The sequence below is a fragment of the Lepisosteus platostomus genome, chromosome 10, assembly GCF_059453375.1.
Source record: "Lepisosteus platostomus isolate fLepPlt1 chromosome 10, fLepPlt1.hap1, whole genome shotgun sequence".
Lineage (NCBI taxonomy): Eukaryota > Metazoa > Chordata > Actinopteri > Semionotiformes > Lepisosteidae > Lepisosteus > Lepisosteus platostomus.
The window spans coordinates 25341912-25362592 of record NC_142620.1 but is presented as its reverse complement, the minus strand read 5'-3'; the positions used below and the strand labels follow the sequence as shown (position 1 = coordinate 25362592).

At 37.3% G+C, this 20681-nt stretch overlaps 1 protein-coding gene across 11 annotated transcripts in view; it reads right to left on the bottom strand.

The window, feature by feature from the left end:
* Nucleotides 1-12415, bottom strand: part of LOC148653629 (gephyrin) — a 502682-nt gene extending 490267 nt beyond the window's left edge. For all 11 annotated transcript variants that reach the window (XM_088648883.1, XM_088648886.1, XM_088648885.1 and 8 more), the window contains exon 1: nucleotides 12272-12415. In XM_088648883.1, coding sequence (XP_088505009.1) covers nucleotides 12272-12335 — 64 coding nt within the window. In that variant the 5' untranslated portion in view covers nucleotides 12336-12415. The remainder of the gene's footprint in view (nucleotides 1-12271) is intronic.
* Between the last annotated feature and the right edge of the window lie 8266 nt (nucleotides 12416-20681).

Genomic DNA, 20681 nt, shown 5'->3' with positions numbered 1-20681 from the left:
ATTTTCTAATGGAAATCTCCCTTTCAGTTCCTTTTTTTTCCAGCATCCTGTACCATAAATTTGAATTTATTCTGGTAACAATAAGGTAGCATGCCATAAATGCCCATGGGGGAATGGAGTGCAAGGGCCCCATTGTTCTCAACCATCCAACACTGGAGGTGGAGGTGATGTGGTCAGCATCATGCTCTAGCCGGCCTATAACCCCTGAAAGGATTAACCCCTGGTACTCATTTGGAAAGTAGGCTGAGTGGACCTGGAAACTGTCTGGAAGGAATTAAAGCAAATTACATCACCTGCCCCTAACCGGGATTGAACCAGGGTCCTTCCAGTCAGGAGCTAGATGCACTTGCCGCCTGAGATGCCACGGCTCCAGCAATAAATTATATGACTTTAGAAATATGATTAAATAAATGTGTAGAAATAAATAATTTTAAACCAATCCCATTTCTAAATAAAGCATGTCACTTCAACTCAGCAGTGTCCACAGTGAACAGAAGAATCTTCAAATGCATGCAAGTGACCCTTGTTGAATTTGACAAAGCAGTAAAGTTGTACAGTACTTATACAGTAAATAAATGAGGTATAAAATCTTAGAACAAAATAATGGCTATAGAATTACAAAAATATGAGCATTGACAACTTTAAGAACTTCCTCCTTTAAAGGACAGCTTTCATGATTAGTTTCAACATTGAAACCATCCTTCTAAAGACATTGTAAATTTAAAGTGACTAACAATGTATCAAGTCCAGCTGTAGCACAAACAGTCTGTGCTAGAAGGCAAAGCCCAAGCTGACTAAGAACTGTGTTGGTTCAAATGCCCTAAAAATACCCAACACATAGTATTAAAATGGTTATACAGCATAATATATTTATGAATGGGTCTTGTAGCCTTTCCAGCATGTCAGTCTTGATCAAGCTGTACCTTTTAAACACTTCTACTGCCATACTGTAAAACAAAGTGCCAGAGTAGAAAAAGCATGCTTTATTTTTTTCACTTCTTTGTGTTGGTGAAAGGGACTGTTTTAACTTGCTTATCTACCAGATAATGGATGAATACAGAGTTTTAAAGATGGAAGGGATATATAGCACCTACACCTTGCCATGCATAGAACGTATTGTGGAGCAAGTCACAGGTGGACCAAAAAAGTAAAACATTTAAAATAAAAAATAATTTGCCGATGATTACATAACACCTTACGGGAGTGTAGCATTTAACTAAATTTACAGTATCTGAAAAGGGGGAGATAAAATTCCATTTACAAATGATGAATAACTTGCTTATTTCAGAGTTAAGGAATTTTGGGATCTTTAGGGAAGCTGAGTAATGAAGCAATCACTTCATTACCAGCAGTTCCGTATTGCTTAACATGAAATTTGTCGACAGCTCAATGAAAATTAAAATCCAAAGCGTGACACGGTAGTTCTCATCATTTACAATTACAGCCCCAATCACAATCAATCACATGCCTTGTTACTGCAGGATAGCCGGATTGTTACCCATTACACCATAGCAGTTAAACCCATCACTGTATTTCAGTCATGCACTACTAAATATTGTAATCTTGAGGACCCTTTGTTAAATGAGCCACTAATGATTCCTTTAGCACACTCACAATACATGGAGATGCACACGTTTGCAGGTTCCATTGCATTCCTGGCCTGAAATTACAGGACCTTGCTCAGTTGCCAAGAAGATGCATAAGTATAGCAGAGAGTGATTAAAATCTTTTGTCAACATCTTTTGTGTATGTTCATCACAGTGCAATAAATGCTGGATGTGGCTATATCATTATCATAAAAGCAGGGTCTAAGATCATTTTGAGAACATTTAATAGCTCACTTCTAAGTCCAAGCCATAGAGACCATCTTGCTGAGGTACACCTAAAGATAACTGCCTGAATTTCCAATATAGCTTCCCTTGGAAACAGTTGCTCTTTATTGTAGGTCAGATTTGTGACAACTGAAAATTTTAATGATTGACTAAGATTATTTCAGACTGACACAGGTATACATCTTGCATAGCCACCTCACAGCAAGCAAATTTTTCTGGCTTTAGTTCTCAGTTCACTTGCATTCAGCACTATTGGAAAAGCAATCCAAACCACACAACCATTGCACTAACACCTGAAGTGAGGATTGCAGAACTGTAGAACTTGGAACTAACCAAGGTTTACCTTAGCCACAGAGGAAATGCCTCTGTCTCAGGGACGGTCCAGGTGAAGTGCATCTCAAAAGTGGGTTAGTGGAAACAGGGCATAAAACAGCATAGATTCCCAGGTGACCCACACTAAAATTTTTGTTTCAATCTTTTTTTCTGAAGAATTTGAGTTCCCTCCTTGATTTTCAAATGATGTTTTGTATATTGTATTGCTGAGATATTTTCAGGGAAACTCATCTCTGAAGACTTGCATGTTAAAATTCACTACAAATACTGTCATGCATTTAAAGTGAGAATTCCTTCATTAGTAAATTGTAATCAGGGACAGGTTTATACCAGATATCAATGCCAAAACCCTTAATTCGTGCGAGTCTGGAACAAGCCTTTCATAAGCTTACAAGTGAATTAGTTCAAGCTTGTGATAAGCCAGTGGAAGGTGTTATTTGTTAAAGCAAACTTGTAACAATCTTCAGTGAGATTTAACAAGATTAGTTCAAGGCATAGTAAGCTTTTAGGAGAATGCTTCCTGAATGCTGGTTACAGATAGCATATGCAATCTTTTGGAGGACATTTTCATAATGGACATCTCAACTGACATAAATGACAAACATCTGCAATGTAAAACATTCGCTATTGCAAAGAATGCATTTCATAATACATTTCATTAAGCAAAGGTTTGTCAACCATATCTAAGTTTGGCAACTTTACTTGGCAAACAATTGCCTTAATTTTTCTACAACATCAAAATTTAAGGTGCAGTCTTTAGAAGATTCACTCATATTCACAGGGCAAAACTGCATGGAATTCCCAAAATAGAGAAGAAATAATTGAACTATAATCTTTTAGCATTATCTAAGGATCTTTAAAATACCATAACAGTGTAGAAATAGATAGCATTTTCTTTCAAAAATATTTTCATCTAATTTAACTTAACAGCAGGATATTTTCTTGTTAGAGATAGATAAATGATAAATTTCAACTGCAATGAGAAAAGAAACCACCGTTTAACCATAAAGGTGCACAGGGATAGACACATTAATGCAGTCTTTTTCTAAAGAAGAAAACCTCTAGGTTCCAGAATGAAGTATCTGTTAACAATTCCATGATCACAAATGTCTGAACTGCTTTCTCCGATTCATAAAAATATTTTCACATAGGCCTAAGCTGTTTTTTTTAGGTCACAAAGATTAAAGATCCTGCCTCATTTTCCCACAGGAAAAGAGGGCCCAGACACAGAGTACACTTGAATGTCATGAATTTAAAATGGTGAGCTTGAATTTCACATCTCTCCTGGCAAAAATGTAGGCTAAACATTTGTTGTACTTCACTGTTCTGCCATTTCATTAGTTACAGTAGGTTTTCATGGTGACTTTGCATGCTTCATTTGCTTTACTGGTTGACTGAAAAATTTAATAATTCTGTCAAAGGGGGTATTGACTGTTTCAATATTGACCACTAAGAATAACATCAACATTTTGGTATATTACCATCTGGTATATTAATAAAACTGTTCTAATCCCATACAGAGCTACAGAAAAATCCTTTATATACAGTAGTTGAAAACCCAAGTCACCTTTTAAAAGACTATCAGGTAATGTTCAACATTCTACGCATAAAAAAGCAAAACGTCTCTGATGCCAACTAGCTATTTGGAGTAACCCTAACATTTTTTTTTGCAAGGGGATCTATTTGAATAAGGTTTTACCACACAGAGAAGAAAAGGCTGTCATACTTATTCATACACCATTGAACTGTGTCACTTCCGTTACGTGATGGAAAGTAATGCCAACAGACAATAATTATGAAGAAAAATAAATATAATTTACAACTATAGCCATGTATGTTTTTACAGGGACCAAATGCTTGATATTTCTGCAATCTCCTTAAAGCATGCAACTGACAGAAGTGAAAACTATTTTGTTTTATTGTAATTAGTTTTAAGAACATAAGGGTTACAATTAAAAAGGGGTCATTAAACCTATTTTGCTTGTTTGCAGGTCCCCAGTCTCAGTTTTAATCACTCACTTCTTGATAATCCGCCATTATCTTTAACAATGAGTTTTCAGATGAGAGGATTTACTTTACATGTTGTTATATATTGCTGTTGATACAGTAGCCACATATAAGGGGGACAGAAGTTACACATTAATCTGCATTAAAAAATGTTTGTCACACTAACATTCTAATTTTAAATGAGAGAATAAATTAAAGCATTCCTTGAAATAAATAACCTTTACACCATACTGTAGCTTGTTAATGAACAATAAATGAAATGTGTATCTAGGGAAATCACAAATGTGCTTATGGGTTCCATTAGATTTTATAGAATGCCCACTAGGTTTATCATGTGTCCAAGGCATACCTGGAGGGCAGGAAAACACAGACGCTAAGACCATATATGTCTTAGCACTACAGAGTGAACTAGTGGGGGGTGCGGTAGCTCTGTGGCTAAGGATCTGCGCCTGTGGCTAGAAAGTTGCCGGTTCGTACCCCGCGTCCGGCAGAGGAATCCTACTCCATTGGGCCCCTGAGCAGGGCCTTAAACCCCTACTGCTCCAGGGACGCTGTATAATATCAGAAACTTTAATGTGTACACAAAAACAAAATACACATTCATATTTATAAAGCACCCTTGTATCTAGGTATACCAGACTTCTATACAGAATCACGAGGAAAACAGTTCTGTTTTTTTTCCACAAAGCAAGATTACCGAGTTAACCAGATAACTTCAGTAAACAAGTTATCGAATAGAAAAAAAAAAATCTGGATTCCTGGCTTCACAAAGCATTGTGAAGATTGAATTGTACAGGCTAAGTAACTATAACAATATATCCTCCACTCTTAACCAGCTGGTAAATTGAAACTTAGTCTGAGTTGGATTTATGACCTCATGGTTAAGAGCTCGACTCACAGGACAATCTCCCCTGGATCCAGATTTCAGGGATCCAGATGACATTAGAGTTTTGTGGAAAGAACAAAAGTTTAGAGACTGCCTTAACCCTATGCAGTCTGCTGAATTCATACTTGAAAAATACAGTAAAATACTCTTAAGCCTACACACTGTTAATACTACTGTTCATAACTCAGTGTTAAAAGAAGTATAGGCCTGAAATTTCTTGTGACTGATGCAGTTTTTTACTGTATTGGAGACTAGGAGAGCTTCAGTACAGCGATAATGTTTCATGGATAAAGGAAAGTGGAGGCAGTTTTTGCGGGCATTCGTAACATTCCGTCTATTCATTAGTGAACACCATCATACAGGGGTTTCGTGAAATGGCTGGTAATGTTCTATATATAATATAAATATTAGTATTAGTCTGTTTCCAAATAGATAGTCTGGATTGTGCAGATATCTTCATTAAAGCACCCACAGGGCTGAACAAGGCCCATTTTTTAACAGAAAATCAATTCACATCATCAATGTACAGTTAATAAATAAAATTCTAGCCTAAAAAATATTTCCATTGATTACACAAAAGACAATAAAAAATATCAATAATTTCCATCAAAAGACGTTTTTAAACACTTGTGCTTACAATGGCCTATACTGTGCTTACAACTACTGTATATTATACAACAATATGCCAACAACTACATATACTGTATACTTAGGTGTTCATAATGTACAGTTACCGTCATCAAATTGTTTTCTATGTTATCAAATGATCTATGATGCATGGTGTCACATCAGTAACATGTACTGTACATGACTCTGAGGCTATCCCTAGACTGGAGGAAATTGCAGGAAAAGACTATACAATACTACTTGATTCACACCAATGCGGGCAAAAGAGTTGGGCAATAAAGGAATACATTCTTTATTGTGTTGTTGATGATTTCTTTTCCTCCAGTCTTACTCTTCTGATGCTTCTTCTTGTTGGCTAAAATGAGGAAACATTTTCAGTCAGAGGATTGCACAGCACTTTACTATACAGCAGCACTATGAATAATATTCCTGCATTTTGTCTTGACCTGCTGCCAGGTCCTCCCTTTGTGGTCCAGCTACTGTAAATGCATAAATTACTGCTGCATAAAAAACATTGTTTTGTACAACTTCACAATAGCTTAAAGAGAAGCTCTGCTTCAGTACAAATGTAAGTTAAATAATACCAATACATGCGTGCTCGCACACCTTTTAGAGTTTTGTCTATTCTTTAGATATTTCATTGGATATAATAGTTAACTTCCACATTCAATTTAACAGTGATTCTTTGACAGGTGTCTTCTCTTGCTTTTGTAGAAGCCAGCTCCTCACTATTGCAACAGATTTTAACCTGTTTTCCACCTGTATTTCATGGTCCATGGAAAAAGATGAATGTTCTTTTGCCACTGTTTTCCAGCTCAGAAAAAGGGTCAGATACTTGACCCTCCTCACCTACTAAAGTGCAGTGTGTACACGCAGTTAGTCAGATTGTTTAAGCCTGAAATACTTTAACTGAATAACTTTAAACTGGAATAATCCTGAATTTAGTTATTAAATTAACTCAATCTGGAAAATTCAAGAACCTCCTGAATTAGGTAAACAATTATTTTATAATTAGTTATATAATTGCCTCTTGGAAGTTTTAATTGTGGCAGATGCTATGTCGGTGTAATGTTATGCTATTCTGCATTTCTACTTATAAAAACAGAACAAAATTATTTTAAAATGCAAGTTATAAGTTTTTTTTTATTTCCATAAAGCTTTTATCACAATAAACAATACTCAGCAATACTCAGCAAAATAAATGCACATAATACTTTAGTGCAATTCTTTGTATAATACAGATCTGGACAAGTTAAAAGTATGACAGTGTAACTGACGTGCTTTTGATTCCTGTAATTGCACAGACAGTAAATTATTATAAAGCAATGAGTCCAGATCTTCTAATAAATCATTTTATTTTATTTGTTTAATTAAAATATGTTAGAATCTTACTTAAATTTACATATAATTCTCAAAGGTTAACTTACATGTTTTGAAGTCCGCCTACACAATTTCAAACAAGGCATCTTCACTGTCTTGTAACTGTTGATAATTTTTTATCCGCAAGAAAAAACATTTTCCCAAATATGCTTCATTTACAAATTATGACGGTTTGCATTTTAATAACACTGTTTTAATTTTTCAAAGCCATAAGATTATTGAAGATGCCAATGTTTTTAAACACCTTACTTTAAAGAGTGCAGAGTTTAATTTTAAAATTATTACATATACAGTATATCGCACTTTTCACCTCATGAACTTTACATATATTGGAGGCCACCAATTAATCCACCACTTGTAGCCAGGACATTGAGATTAACAAGCCTTCTTAAGAAGTTGTTTTACATTAATTTAGGAAATTCTGGTTTAGGGTGGTCTAGGTCACCTACTGACATCCACCCACAACAGTTACAATATCAATATCAACCTGATTTTCCTTGGAGGTCTCCCATCTCCAAAGAAAGGACAATCTTATTTAGCTAAAATGATCTAACTAGATCAGGTTAGAAGGTTATAATGATGTTGTTAAACCGAAATTAGACCATAAGACCAAAACAAAGGCCTCAAAAGCAAGGAATTAGGCCTTTCTTGGTCTTTTAACACTGTTGTTCAATAACTAAGAGGATCTTAAAATCTCATTCAGCTGCCTCTTGCAAGAACCCAGGATTTGGACTTTGCCCACCAGATTGTGAACTTTGTTTTACAAAGCCAAAACAGTTCATTTAAAAATAGCATTTTCCTATTCTCAGACCTCAATACATTCCATTTTAACTTCTGATTGTAAGGTCATAATCCTAGGTTCACTACTAAGTCTGAAGCAGTCTCCTGGATTGAGCCTATTTATACACTTTAAGATTTTATACAATTTGATCAAATTCCTCTCAATCTCTTTTAGTTGAGACTGAAAGGATTTAGCTCCTTGTTCTCAAATGACAATTCCTTGGGACTCTTTTTGCTCTTTTTGCTTTGTTCTAAGTATTATTTTTTGTGTAGTATGGTGGCCACATTTGAACACTATTTTAAACATGCTATAATCATGAGATTTCCATTTTTTTCCATTACTTTTTTACATTTCTTTGATGAGGATATAGAAGAATCTACATAAACATACAGTAAAGGCCAATTCAGTTCTCATTAAAATTTAACTATGCACTAAAATAATTCACAGTAAATAATTATAAAAATGTGAATCATCAGTAAGAAAAGCTGTCATGGTCACTACACTTAAGTTCCTGCCAAATAAATCCTAACAATCATCCCTCTATCAATGTCACTGAGGTCTCCTCTAGCATTTCCTCTAACAGGCATGCAAGCTGGTGACATCTAGTCCAGCAACCAGTCCAGTTCAGCAAAAGGCACAGGTGTGATTTTATTCTAATTACCACATTTTGCTGTTATTATTGACCTTGAACATCACACAAAAAAGGCTTTTAGTAATTGACACAGTTAATAGTTTTGTGTCCATTTTAAGTGATACCTGTTGGTGTCCAACATTTTAGAGGACAAAACAGTAAATATTAAAATTGCTTCAATAGAGAAAATGGGGAGTACACCACTGTTATCTTTGAGTCTTAATATGTAATGGATTTATATAACTGTATTATATTTGTATTTAAAAATATGTTTTTGCACTGTGCATACAATTTGTGGCATTTGCAAAAAAAAAAAATTTTTAACTTTACACTGTTGCAATAAATGCATATGTATTGCTTTCAGGAAGTATTCAGTATTAGACCCGCTTGGTATAAACAAAGCCCTTACAATACTGAAGAGAAGAAGATATCCATCTTAATAATCACAAAAAATGAATATTTCCATCAATATGTTATAATGGTAAAAATTACAGTGTTCTCAGGTCTGTTAATACATCTATTTATTTGTCTTAGCCCTAAATAAACCTGCAGTCTAAAAACATTACCACAGCAATATTAGAGGGGAACTGCAATTCCTAATATATAAATAAATGCATTGATGTCCTAGAAAAATTTTACAAATTGCGAATTAAGCACAAAGTCATGCACTTTGTGAACACACTGTAGTTCACCATGTTATCACAAACCCCTGGTCTGACCATGAGCGAGAATGAGTTTGCAAGAATTGTGATGCGATGCGGCCCTTCCTGCTCACCAGTCACTGTCATGACTGACGTAATTCGATGTACGAGCGATTAAGTACAAGTTGAGCAGCAGACATTTCACCGCAGAAATGTTCCAATGTGATCTGCATGGAAAGTTAACAAGTAAGTAGTATTTGTTGGCAAACCCATCTTGAAGACGAGAGCAATATCTCTTGGATTAAAAGAGATGTACTCACAAGCCTGCTTATTTACAATATTATAGGGCCTCATCACATCACCAGAAGTGTTGTTGCCTCGTTTTGGATCACAAAATATGGCACTGCGCACACCTGGAAATTTCATTTATTTTGTGATGAAAATTGGAGGTTTTAGAAGTTACTGTGTACATTTTAATTTTATTGTGGTTTCAAATGCACTTACCAATGCTGATTCTTTCTAACCATGAAATATAAAATAGCATTTCAGTTCCCATTTAAGTTAGTAATAATATAAAGTAACTAAAAGAGTTGTCATTTAATACTTTTTCCAAAAATGCACTGAAGTGTTTTAAATAAAATAGCAAGTGTCTCACTTGATTGCAATAACTTAGAATACAAATCAGATGCTAACCCACATTCAGGCACACATTACTAAGTTGTAAAATTTGTTTTGGATGCATAAAAATATTTTATATATATGAACAATTTAAAAATAAAACTACTGGTGTTGAATTATAATAATAATATAAGTCTAATAATGCTGTTCTTTTCAACAGACTTGGTTACAAAAAAAACAAAACGAGATTTCATATTTCCCTTAAAAGCTTATGGCACATCATAAATCAACTGGCTGGCTGCTTGCTGGATGCTATCTAGGTAGGGTCAGGGAAGCAGTATTTTCATTTTTTTTAAACCACTGCATGTCCATTCCCATTGCATGCTCCTTTCTTGTAGCCTGACCTCCAGTGACCTTTAACATAATTAACACTTTGATGACACCACTCAAAACAAATGATCAATATTGTTTTTTCAGATCATTGAGGTGTTTGTTGGTTCTACTTGAAACCTAAAAAATCTATTTTACTCTTATCACTATTAATATAAAGATACTTCTAATCTGATCATATAGAAAGCAATTACATGCATCTAGTACATTAATTAAAATAAAAATCACCATCACTAACATGGTGTTATTCTGAAGCTGCTTTTCAGTGAATAAACTGCCAGTTGCTTTTAAATGCTTCATGGCGAATAATGTATAAGAGTAATTTGCTTTAAATTATGTTATTCCAAATTATTCTACTGTGTATTTAACAGTAATATGACATCATTACCGATTAGTATTTAATTACTGTACGTATTACATTTCAAATATTTTTACAAAAATCGTTAAATCTTCCTGAAGTGAAAACGGTTTTTTAAAGCATCCGTCTGGCTTTCAAACATTAACATGGATTACGTGCATAAGAGTAATAAATATATTTCGAGGGGTTCCCCGAGTGCCCTAGAAAAAAAGCAAAGGTCTCGGGACACCACAGCTGATCGAATGTTATTGGCTCGAGTTCATCTACAGAAAATACATGCGTATTCTTAGGGAACAATAAATGCACATTTCTACATTATTCTATACTTTATTCATATGTCACGATACGCGCTCAAACAATCCCTTGCTCTGTCACACACACATACGTGTACATGCAGTACACAGACCCCTAGACGCAGCCGTTCACACTTTGTCAACTGCTGTTTGTCATCTGTCTGAAGGAAATGTCAATGTAATGCTGATGAACCAAGGACCGATATCGCAAGTCTGTGACTAATTCCGAACGTCGCTGATACAGCTCATCACCCTAAACCTGCAGGAATGTCTTTCGGGGAAACCCTCTTCCTACAACAGCCTATGTGAAAGCGTCGTACAGTACTCGCGCTTGTGGAAACCAGGCACTGCGCTCTCACAGAAGCTCGGTTTCAGCACCACAAGCTAAAGACAGCGTCTACAGAAATCCAAAAGGGAGGAGGGGAAGGGGTTTCCCTGGAAAATTTTCGATTCTTACCCAGCTAACACCAACCCCCTCCATCTAATTCAATCGCGCGATGTTAAATCTCACATGATCGTCATATACAAGAACAGATACTTAACACACTCTAATGGAATTTGTCGCGTAAAATTCGGTTATTCGGAGTATCAGACCGGCGTAGATTAATTCCTACTTTACACAGGATCGATACCTATTCCTAAACCCAGATTAACATTTGACTCAAGAATAACTTTATTCAGCAGGCAACTGCATCTCGAAACCAAAACCTGAAGGCATTTTACTCGCTTTGTTATTATCAAAATCATTATCAGCTGAATGCACTGTCCGTGCTTCTGGATATAATTACTGTACATTGTTTTTTTTAAATCAACAACGAATAATGATGCGGCTGCTAAACAACGTCATTCGGAACATCAATGACTGCATTTTGTCAGTTTTAAGATGACAGGAACCATAAATAACCCACCCAAATAAATAACGTACACATCCCTGGGGTTATTTCAATTCACAACATCCAAAATATCAGCAACAACAGAAAACAGTAAATAGGTTAATATGCATACACCCCACAGTAACAGGAGAAAAACACATAATTGCAATCATACTTTCGTGGAATATAGTATCTATACGTTAATTTTAAAATACAGCAATTTATATTGATATTCGCTATTTGCTGGCATGTTTGTTACGTTTCATTCAAATTTTGAGTAGATGACAAGCTCTTAACACGGCATATGAATAATTCATAAACCGAAATGTTTCTGACACCACGTATACTAGCGCTGTATTACCAATGCATATGTATTTTTTGTTATAAGAGCTACAGATTTTAACACTGGTAACGTCTCGGCCCAGCTCTTGAAATGACAGAGAGCTTTAAATCACCGCCGACTGCAAGCAGGCAAGTGTAGCAATACAGGCAGAAACCCTGCAGAAATTAAACCATAAAAACAGACAACGCACGGATAGGGGTGAAGTAGACAAAAGATACAAATTAATCCCTGCAGGATACCGCGGCTAAACATAAAGGAAAGACCCGCTTTAGCATTTACCTGTGAGGACTCCAACTCGGATTTGGTGGTCGTGGTTTGTTAAAATCATCCCTTCCGACGCCATGTTTACCAGCACTGTCACCGCACTGAGAACCTGGCAGAGCCGAGCTTAGAGCTCCTCGAACTCGCGGGAGGGTGAAAAAGAAAGGAGAACAGGCGAGAGCAACCGATCAACGAGTAAGCTTTCCTGTACTTGGAAACTGAAATCCCAAACCTCCAAAGAAGGAGTAGCGGTTATCTAATACTGGGGCAGTGGTGACTGGCAGCATTTGTTTAATGTCATTCACATATTACCAGTTCCTCAGCTATTTACAACAAATATTAAAAAACATGCAAATAAACAGTTTTATTCGGTCACCAACATGTTACAGAGACTACACCGAACTACATTTCTGAGGATATAAATTAGCCATTATTGTTATAACATTGGACATTTCAACAAAAGAAAACAAGAATGGTGTGCTTCTATTTTACATTGACACTTTTGTTTAAAAAATAGCACCCCGTCGCATGCTCCTGTCTTTTTAATATATGCAAATATTTAGTTTATGGACTAAAGCGTGGGGAATGCACGAGAGCTATTATAATGAATGATGTACAACAAACAATTGTTTGCTTGGTGTTTATGTGGTGGTTGTTGTGAGAATGATCATCACTGGAGTTTTCATTTGCTTTTATAGTTGACATTCATTTTGGAATGGTATTGCATAGAATGAAGATTAAATTTTCTCTAATCTTTCAATAAACTGTCTTTAATAAAACGTCTTTAAATAGTACATATTGAAATTACTTTTTAGATTTTTTTATCCAGTAAAATACTTTTGCCAGTGTGTATTGTGTATGTGTGCATAACAAAGATATAATGTGCATTGCAGAAGAATGTGTTGCTTTACGTGTATGTGTATTTATTAGAGTTGTATGTTTATTTATTAGATTTATTCAATTCATTAGAAATTATTTTTTAGATTATCAGTTCATAGTCTAATAAATACTGGATTTAATACACAATGTTAGTTCTTCTATGTATAATGTCTAAAATTTTGTAATTCTAATTTCCATTGAATTATCTGCAATATACAGCTGTATTTGTTTATAAACTTTACACAATTGTCCTGGACATGTTCCATTATTTTGCTGTTTTTACTCAGTGTTTTTCCTTCTTTGTGCATAAATAAAACCTTATGGCAATCTTAAGATAGGCCATTGGGCCAGTCTAGTCTTTTTGATAGTATTTAATTGATCTGAGAAATTCAGCCAACTGTTTCTTGAAAGACATCAGGTTATCAGCTCCAGCATGAATGCTTAAATGCTGTCACCCACCCGATGGTTGCCTTATGGTTATCAATGTCTTTCAAGGCTAAAATAGAATAAAAGCTTTTGCCTCTTTTAATCCAGCACTATTGTGTTGTGACATTTTGAAAGAGTGAGAGGAGGCTACCATCATAGTGTGGGCTTGAGCCAACATAGCTGTCAAATAATTGGAATCAGGTGTCCCTGACCAAATGAGATGCGTTTGGATAGTGCAGAGAAGGGCTTCATAGATAGGGGTCCTTCCCAGTGCTCTCTGGGGCTGGCTAAAAGGCCTGTGAAATGTAGTAAACTAAGTTAAGAAGACAAACTGAAGGATGTTGTACTGAGGGGCCTTTCAGGAATGGGAGAGATGGTTTGTTTGGCAGCACATATGCCAGTACTGGTGGTGAAAATGTACATTGCAGAGGAAAAGGAGTAGATTGCTGGACCTAGGCTGAGTATATTTTCGAGCACTACAGCAGTGTACTTACTCTCTGTAGATGAAAAAAGAATTAGTTTAGGCATAATGAAGGAGACACCATGCAAACAACTTCAGAGAAAGAAGCAGTCTAAAGTGTGTGAGAAAGAAAAGAGTCAATAATAAAGATGTATTTTGTGAGACGCTTAAAGTGAAAGCTAGAGGGAGGACTAGACACCACACAGTATTCAGGAGAATACTAGGGAGTTTAATATTTTGACTGTATGTCTAGTGTTAAAGATCAATATTGTGTGTGATGACTTGATGGGGTGAATTTTGTATGTGTGAGGAATAGGAAGGCTGGAAGAAAGGATACCTTCTTCTCCAGAGGGGAACCAGTGTAAGATATGATCCCATAGGGGATAAAATGCTGTTATTAGATTTCTTTATCAATAGTGTCAGGTCACCTAAAAATGCCTATAATGTCATGTGATAAAGCTACTATGCAGTTTTTGCACGGTCTACCGTGTTTTTTTTTTTCCTTACTACTACATATTTATTGTATCACAACATATTTATTGTTCCTGTTGTTATTATTTATTATGTTTGTAATACACTGTCTACATTGTGTGATGTTAATAATAATATAATAAAAAACTTAATTTTATATAGCACCTTTAAAGGTGGCTTCTCAAAGTGCTTTACAGAACAACAACAATAAAAAATAAAATAAAAATACAACACATGCACAATGAGAATACACAGTGAGAGGAGATAGTAGATGGGGGTATTGAACACAGTAGAAGCAGAAGAGTAAAGAACAGAACCAGTTAAGTAAAGACTCTTCTAAAGAAGGTTTGAGTCTAGATTTGAAGGAGCTTAGAGAAGGTGACTCTCTGATATCCTTAGTTCCAGAGCTTTGGGACATAAAAGGAGAAGGCCCTGTCACCCATAGAGTGTAGATGAGCTTGGGGGACAGATAGGGGACCAGAATTAGACGAGTGAAGGTTGTGAGATGGGGAATAGGTCAATAGTAGCTCAGACAGGTACTGAGGTGCCAAATTATGCAGAGCCTTATAGGTGAGCTTGAGGATTTTGAAGTCGGCATGAAACCTGACAGGAAACCAGTGCAAGGACTCCAAGATAGGAGTAATGTGATCACTTGCACTAGACCTGGTCAAGATTCTGGCTAACGAATTTTGGACATACTGCAGTTTGTTCAATGTAGATTTAGATACCCCAGTGAGTAGGACATTACAGTAGTCAATTTGGGAGAACAAAAATCTGTTGATCAGCTTTTTAGCAACAGCTAGCCATAACATTCAATGTAGTCTGGCGATATTTCTGAGGTGAAAGAACAGTGTTGTGACAATATGTTGCAAATATGGGTTGAATGTCAAGCCAGAATCGAATATCATCCCCCAAGTTCTTCAAATTTGATCAAGTAAAGTACCATCCACAGAGTTACAGTGTTGGCTTTACAAAGTTGATGGTGGTGCCAATAAGCATGACTTCTGTCACAGTTTAGATTAAGGAAATTTTAAGTCACCCATGTTTTTATGTCAGTGATGCAATTAGAAAGAATAGAGACAGCCACATCAGTGTTAGGTTTGGTATGGGTAGAGATTTGAGTATCGTCAGTGATGGAGCCTGCTAATGGTTTTTACATGCTGAACTGTAACCATCACACCTGCTTCTCCCCCTGTACTTACCCCCAAATGGTGAATGTTTACCCAAATGGTAAATGTTTACACTAAAGTCCTGATGACAAAGGAAGGTTTCTATTGCCTTCGGTTACATCAAAGACAGGAGGGGGGGAGAAACATCTGTAGGACCATATCCACTTTGAACTGCGATCGGTACTATAACTATTATGGTGTTTATTGAAGTTCCTTGTATGCATGCAATAAAGCTGCATGCATACAAGGAACTTTAATAAACACCATAATTTATTGGCTGGACGAACGAACACTTCAGGCTCGAATTTCTTGGTTTCTACAGTCAGCATAGAAATGATAGTTGAGGCCATGTGATCTTAAAACCTGTCCAAGTGGAAACATGTAAATGTGAAAAGTATGGGGCCCAGTATTGAGCCCTGAGGAACACCAGACATGAACAAGTTCAGACCTAAATCCGCCAAGAGAGACAAGTGACACCGATCAGTGAGGTAAAACTTGAACCATTTGAGAGCAGTGTCGGAATCTCCATAACACAGTCTCAAGATGAGAAAGTAACATATCATGGTTAAGTGTCAAAAGCAGCACTGAGATCAGGAAGAATGAGGATAGAAAGAGAACCAGAGTCAGATGCTATTAGAAGATCATTAGTGACTTTGACCAGAGCAGTTTTTGTGCTGTGAAGTTGTCAGAAGTTGTCGGAAGATTGAAGGAATTCAAAAAGGTTATTTGCAATAATGTGGTTGTGCAAGGTGGTTGGCAGATTGAATCAATGAGCTAGGGTGCCTAGCTCTCTTCCTCATGGAGCAGATCATTAAGAAAATTCAGCCAAGCTACGACATGTCTCTGGAAGCTGGGAGGAAACTACTGTTTCTGGAGTAACCCAAGTGAGCACACAGTATATGCAACCTCCACACATGAAAGGCACCCCAGCCCAAAATCTAGAGTTTTGAGACAGGCTGCCAGCATACCACCTGCAGATATAGCTTTCGGTATGATTCCACATCAGTGACTTGTTTGCAGTGAAAAATATTTGTCTAGTTTAATAGATCTTTTTTAGAGGGTTTGATAAAATTATGAAAGTTTATCCCCATACACATAAGCTTAGTAATGCTCCTTATAAGCAAATAACACACAAATAAACCATGCAGAAGCATTGCATGCATTCAAGGAAAAGGTTCACATTTATCTATGCACCATGGGTATACCTAATACATCTTACAGATAAAACGTAAATATGTAAAAAAATAACCTCTTAAAAAAGAATGTTATAAAATGAACATGAAGACCATACATTTACTATTATTGAGTGCAGTAATCTTCAAGAAGATGTGATAAGACTACAATACTGTAAATAAATAACTCATGTTGATGTTTTGATGCTGGTGAACATATGTTGAATTGAGCCTGAGAGACAGTCTGAGAAGCTTTTGAGAATGTTCTAGAAGCTTCAAAAACACCTCTCAAGCATAACCTGACACTGTAAGTACAGTATTTTTTAAAACCATACATAGAGAAACAACAGAGGAGGAGAAAGGTGTGTATTTATTTAAGAATTTAAATTTTTAAAGTATTTTTGGTTAAATCATTTCTGTTTTTTCACTTTGTGGTTGATGTCCAGGACAGGAAGGACAGAATAAATTTAGCTGTTGTGTCTCAGGCATAGAAATAGCAAGTCTTCAGCACAGTTCTTATATGAAGAGTTAATAAATTATTTTCATTGGTAGCTCTTAACATACACACTATATAGATCACTAGAATGTATTACTTTTTAGAATTTGTTGTCAAGACAAGTTCATTTTGCAAATAACATACATATACAACTTTTCAGTTTTCACCATAATTGTTACATTTTTTATATTAAATTTTCCAGGCATTTTATAATGTAAAGAATATTGTGTATATATAATAAACAGATAAAAAATCTTGTTGTCATTCAGAGAAAAGAGAAAAACAAATATGGTATATTGTTAAGAAATCCAAGTTTTCTTTTTCTCTTTTTGCGCAAATACATAAACAGCTCCCAGTCTGTGTCACGTACAGTTCTTTCCGGGCCCTATGCGGACGACATGATCCAGAATAGTGAAGACACAAGGGGAAAAGTCTGGCATGTACTCACCCTCTGCCAAGGTCCGTCTTTGTCCCTTCAGTGGAAACATGCCAGATGCTACTCATTGCCAGAGAGCCTGCATTCAGAAAGGCAACCCATGTTACTCCCTTAGACAGAGCGGGGGTCTTTCCAGCAACACGTCCTGCTCTCTGGGTATATTGGCATAGCCAAGAGCTAAAAAATCAGGCCTCCTGCTAAGACTACCTGAGGGCTGGGATAATCCAGCTGAGTTTCCTACACTACACAGACACAATACACTGTCTTCTGGCAGAAGCAAGAGTGGAGTAATCCTTCCATTAGAACTCTGTTCTCCCACTACAAGTTCACAGCTTCCTGGTGCGTGACCTTGTAGTTCAGTGACAACTATTCAGGTTTTCACAAACACATACATTTTTTCACATACTTTACCTTATTTTAGACACACATTCACATTTTGAACTTGGGCATGACTAGACCGGAGAAGACCCTTTTCCATCCAAACTCCTTTGGCCTCCTAGATCTATATGCTGTTCAAGTTCAAAGTTTAAGTTCAATTCAAAGTTTATTTATCAAATGCACATCAATACAGCATACAGCAGTCATTGCTGGCAATTAAATGTGTTTTCCACAAGCTCACCTGAGGAATAGAATAAAAATTACATGAGTTAAAAGTTTCAATATAAAATTACATAATAAATAACACAATAAGGAGTGAATAAAATAAAATAAGATAGAATAAAATAAAACTCAATATGAATAGAACTACTATGTGGCCAATGTGTATACAATGTATTATGTCCAAAGAGTGCGATACATATTGGCAGAAAAAAGAAACGCAACACCTCATCCTCCATACTCTGGCCCTCCTGTCTGTGTGGAACAGGCTGAAGAGTGACTCATCCTTGAAGAGGACCTGATGCCACTGCTGACAAGTCCATCGCAGCCTCTGTCTGGCCCAAACCAGTCGGGTTTGATGTCTAGGAGGTGTGAGCAGAGGGCCTCTGACAGGACGCCTTGCTCTAAGGCCAGCAGCATGGAGCCTCACTGTCCTGTCACTGATGCGAGCATTGTGTCTGCCGGTAGTTTCAGCAGCAGTACGGGTGGCAGATCTGAAACAATCTCTCAGATGGACTAGTCTGATGTGTCGGTCCTGCTCTAGTGTGGTCACCTGAGGGCGACCAGATCTTGGACAGCCATCTGTCCTGCTGGTCTGCTGCAACCTTCTCTGCAATCGGGACACAGTGGAGTGGCTTACCCCTTAGTGTATGGCAATGCTGGTATATGATGACTTTGACCAACTGTTCAAAGCACTTCATAATGACTTATGTGAGTGCAACAGGGCAGTAGTCATTCAAGCAACTAACTCTAGGTTTTGTAGTAAGAACAGGAACAATGGTGGTTTTCTTAAAACTGGAGGAAACTGTGGACTGAGCAAGGGAAAGATTACATTTATCCGTGAAGACATCTGCCAACTGGTCTGCACATGCCTTCAGAACACGTCCAGGGATAGCATCAGGGCCAGAAGCCTTGTGTGAATTAGTCTTTTTAAAAACTTTACACACATCTGCTCTAGATACAATCAGTGGATGTTCACCCTGGGTTACTGGGATCCACTTGGCTGGTTCTGTTATTGACCTCAAATAAGCAAATAAGCAAATAAGTCGATGTCGTCGCTGCATAATCGTCGTAACCTAAGGGTCCCATTCTGGAGTTGCCATGGGCACCAGAATGGGACCCAGCTATGCCAATATTTTTGTCGGCTGGGTAGAAGAACGCCTCTTGCTTCCTACACTGGCTATGTCCCTGACCTCTACAAACGATATATTGATGACTGCATCGGTGCCGCCACATGCTCCAACGATCAGCTTGAGTTCTTCCTGCACCATTTTACCAACTTCCACCCGTCCCTCATATATACGGTTAACATATCTTCCACTACTCTTCCGTTTCTAGACATCAACTTCTCTATCAACTACCCCCGACTGTCCACTTCAGTTTATTACAAACCCACGGATTCACACAGCTACCTCCTGTACGGCTCATTTCACCCCAACCATACTAAAAACTCTCTTCCTTTTTCACAGTTCCTTAGGTTACGACGATTATGCAGCGACGACATCGAATTCGAGAACCAAGCCCTCGAAATGTACTCATTTTTCATCAACAGAGGATACCTCAGCAGTGTGATTGACAGGGCCCTTGCCCGAGCCAAAAACAGCCCCGGACAATCAACCTGATCAGGAACTCCCGCCGTAACAACCGCATTCCTTTGGTACTTCCTTACCATCCTAACACACTTCCTATCCCCAGGACCATTAACCACAACTTTTCCATCCTACAGGATGATCCCTCCATTGGGTCCCTCTTTTCTGATCACCCCATCATCTCATATCGCCGACCACCTAATCTGCGTAACCTCCTTGTTCACAGCTCCCTTGACCGCCCTCAACAACCATCCACACCAGGCACTTTCCCTTGCAACAGAGCTCACTGTATCACCTGCAAGTACACAGCCACCACCACACTCATTCAAGGCCCCTCAGGACAATTCCGGATCACCCAGACAGCATCTTGTACCTCCAGCAACCTTATTTACTGTATCTCTTGCAGTAAATGCCCAGCCATCTACATTGGAGAAACAGGAAGGAGACTCGGAGACCGCTTCAGAGAACACGTCAGGGCTGTGAAGATTAAAGATCTCTCCAAGGCCATTGTTTCTCATTTCACCTCTGACGGCCACGACCACTCTAATCTCTCCATCTGTGTTCTCAAAGACGGTTTTCCGAACTCATACATCAGAAAGACCACCGAAACTAAAATTATTCTGCAGCTAGGATCACACGTTCTCCCTTCCCTTAACGACAGACTACCGTTCTTTTAAATTTTCTCCATTCATTGGAAGTTTCATTTCACACCTCTCTGCACCCATTCTGACTT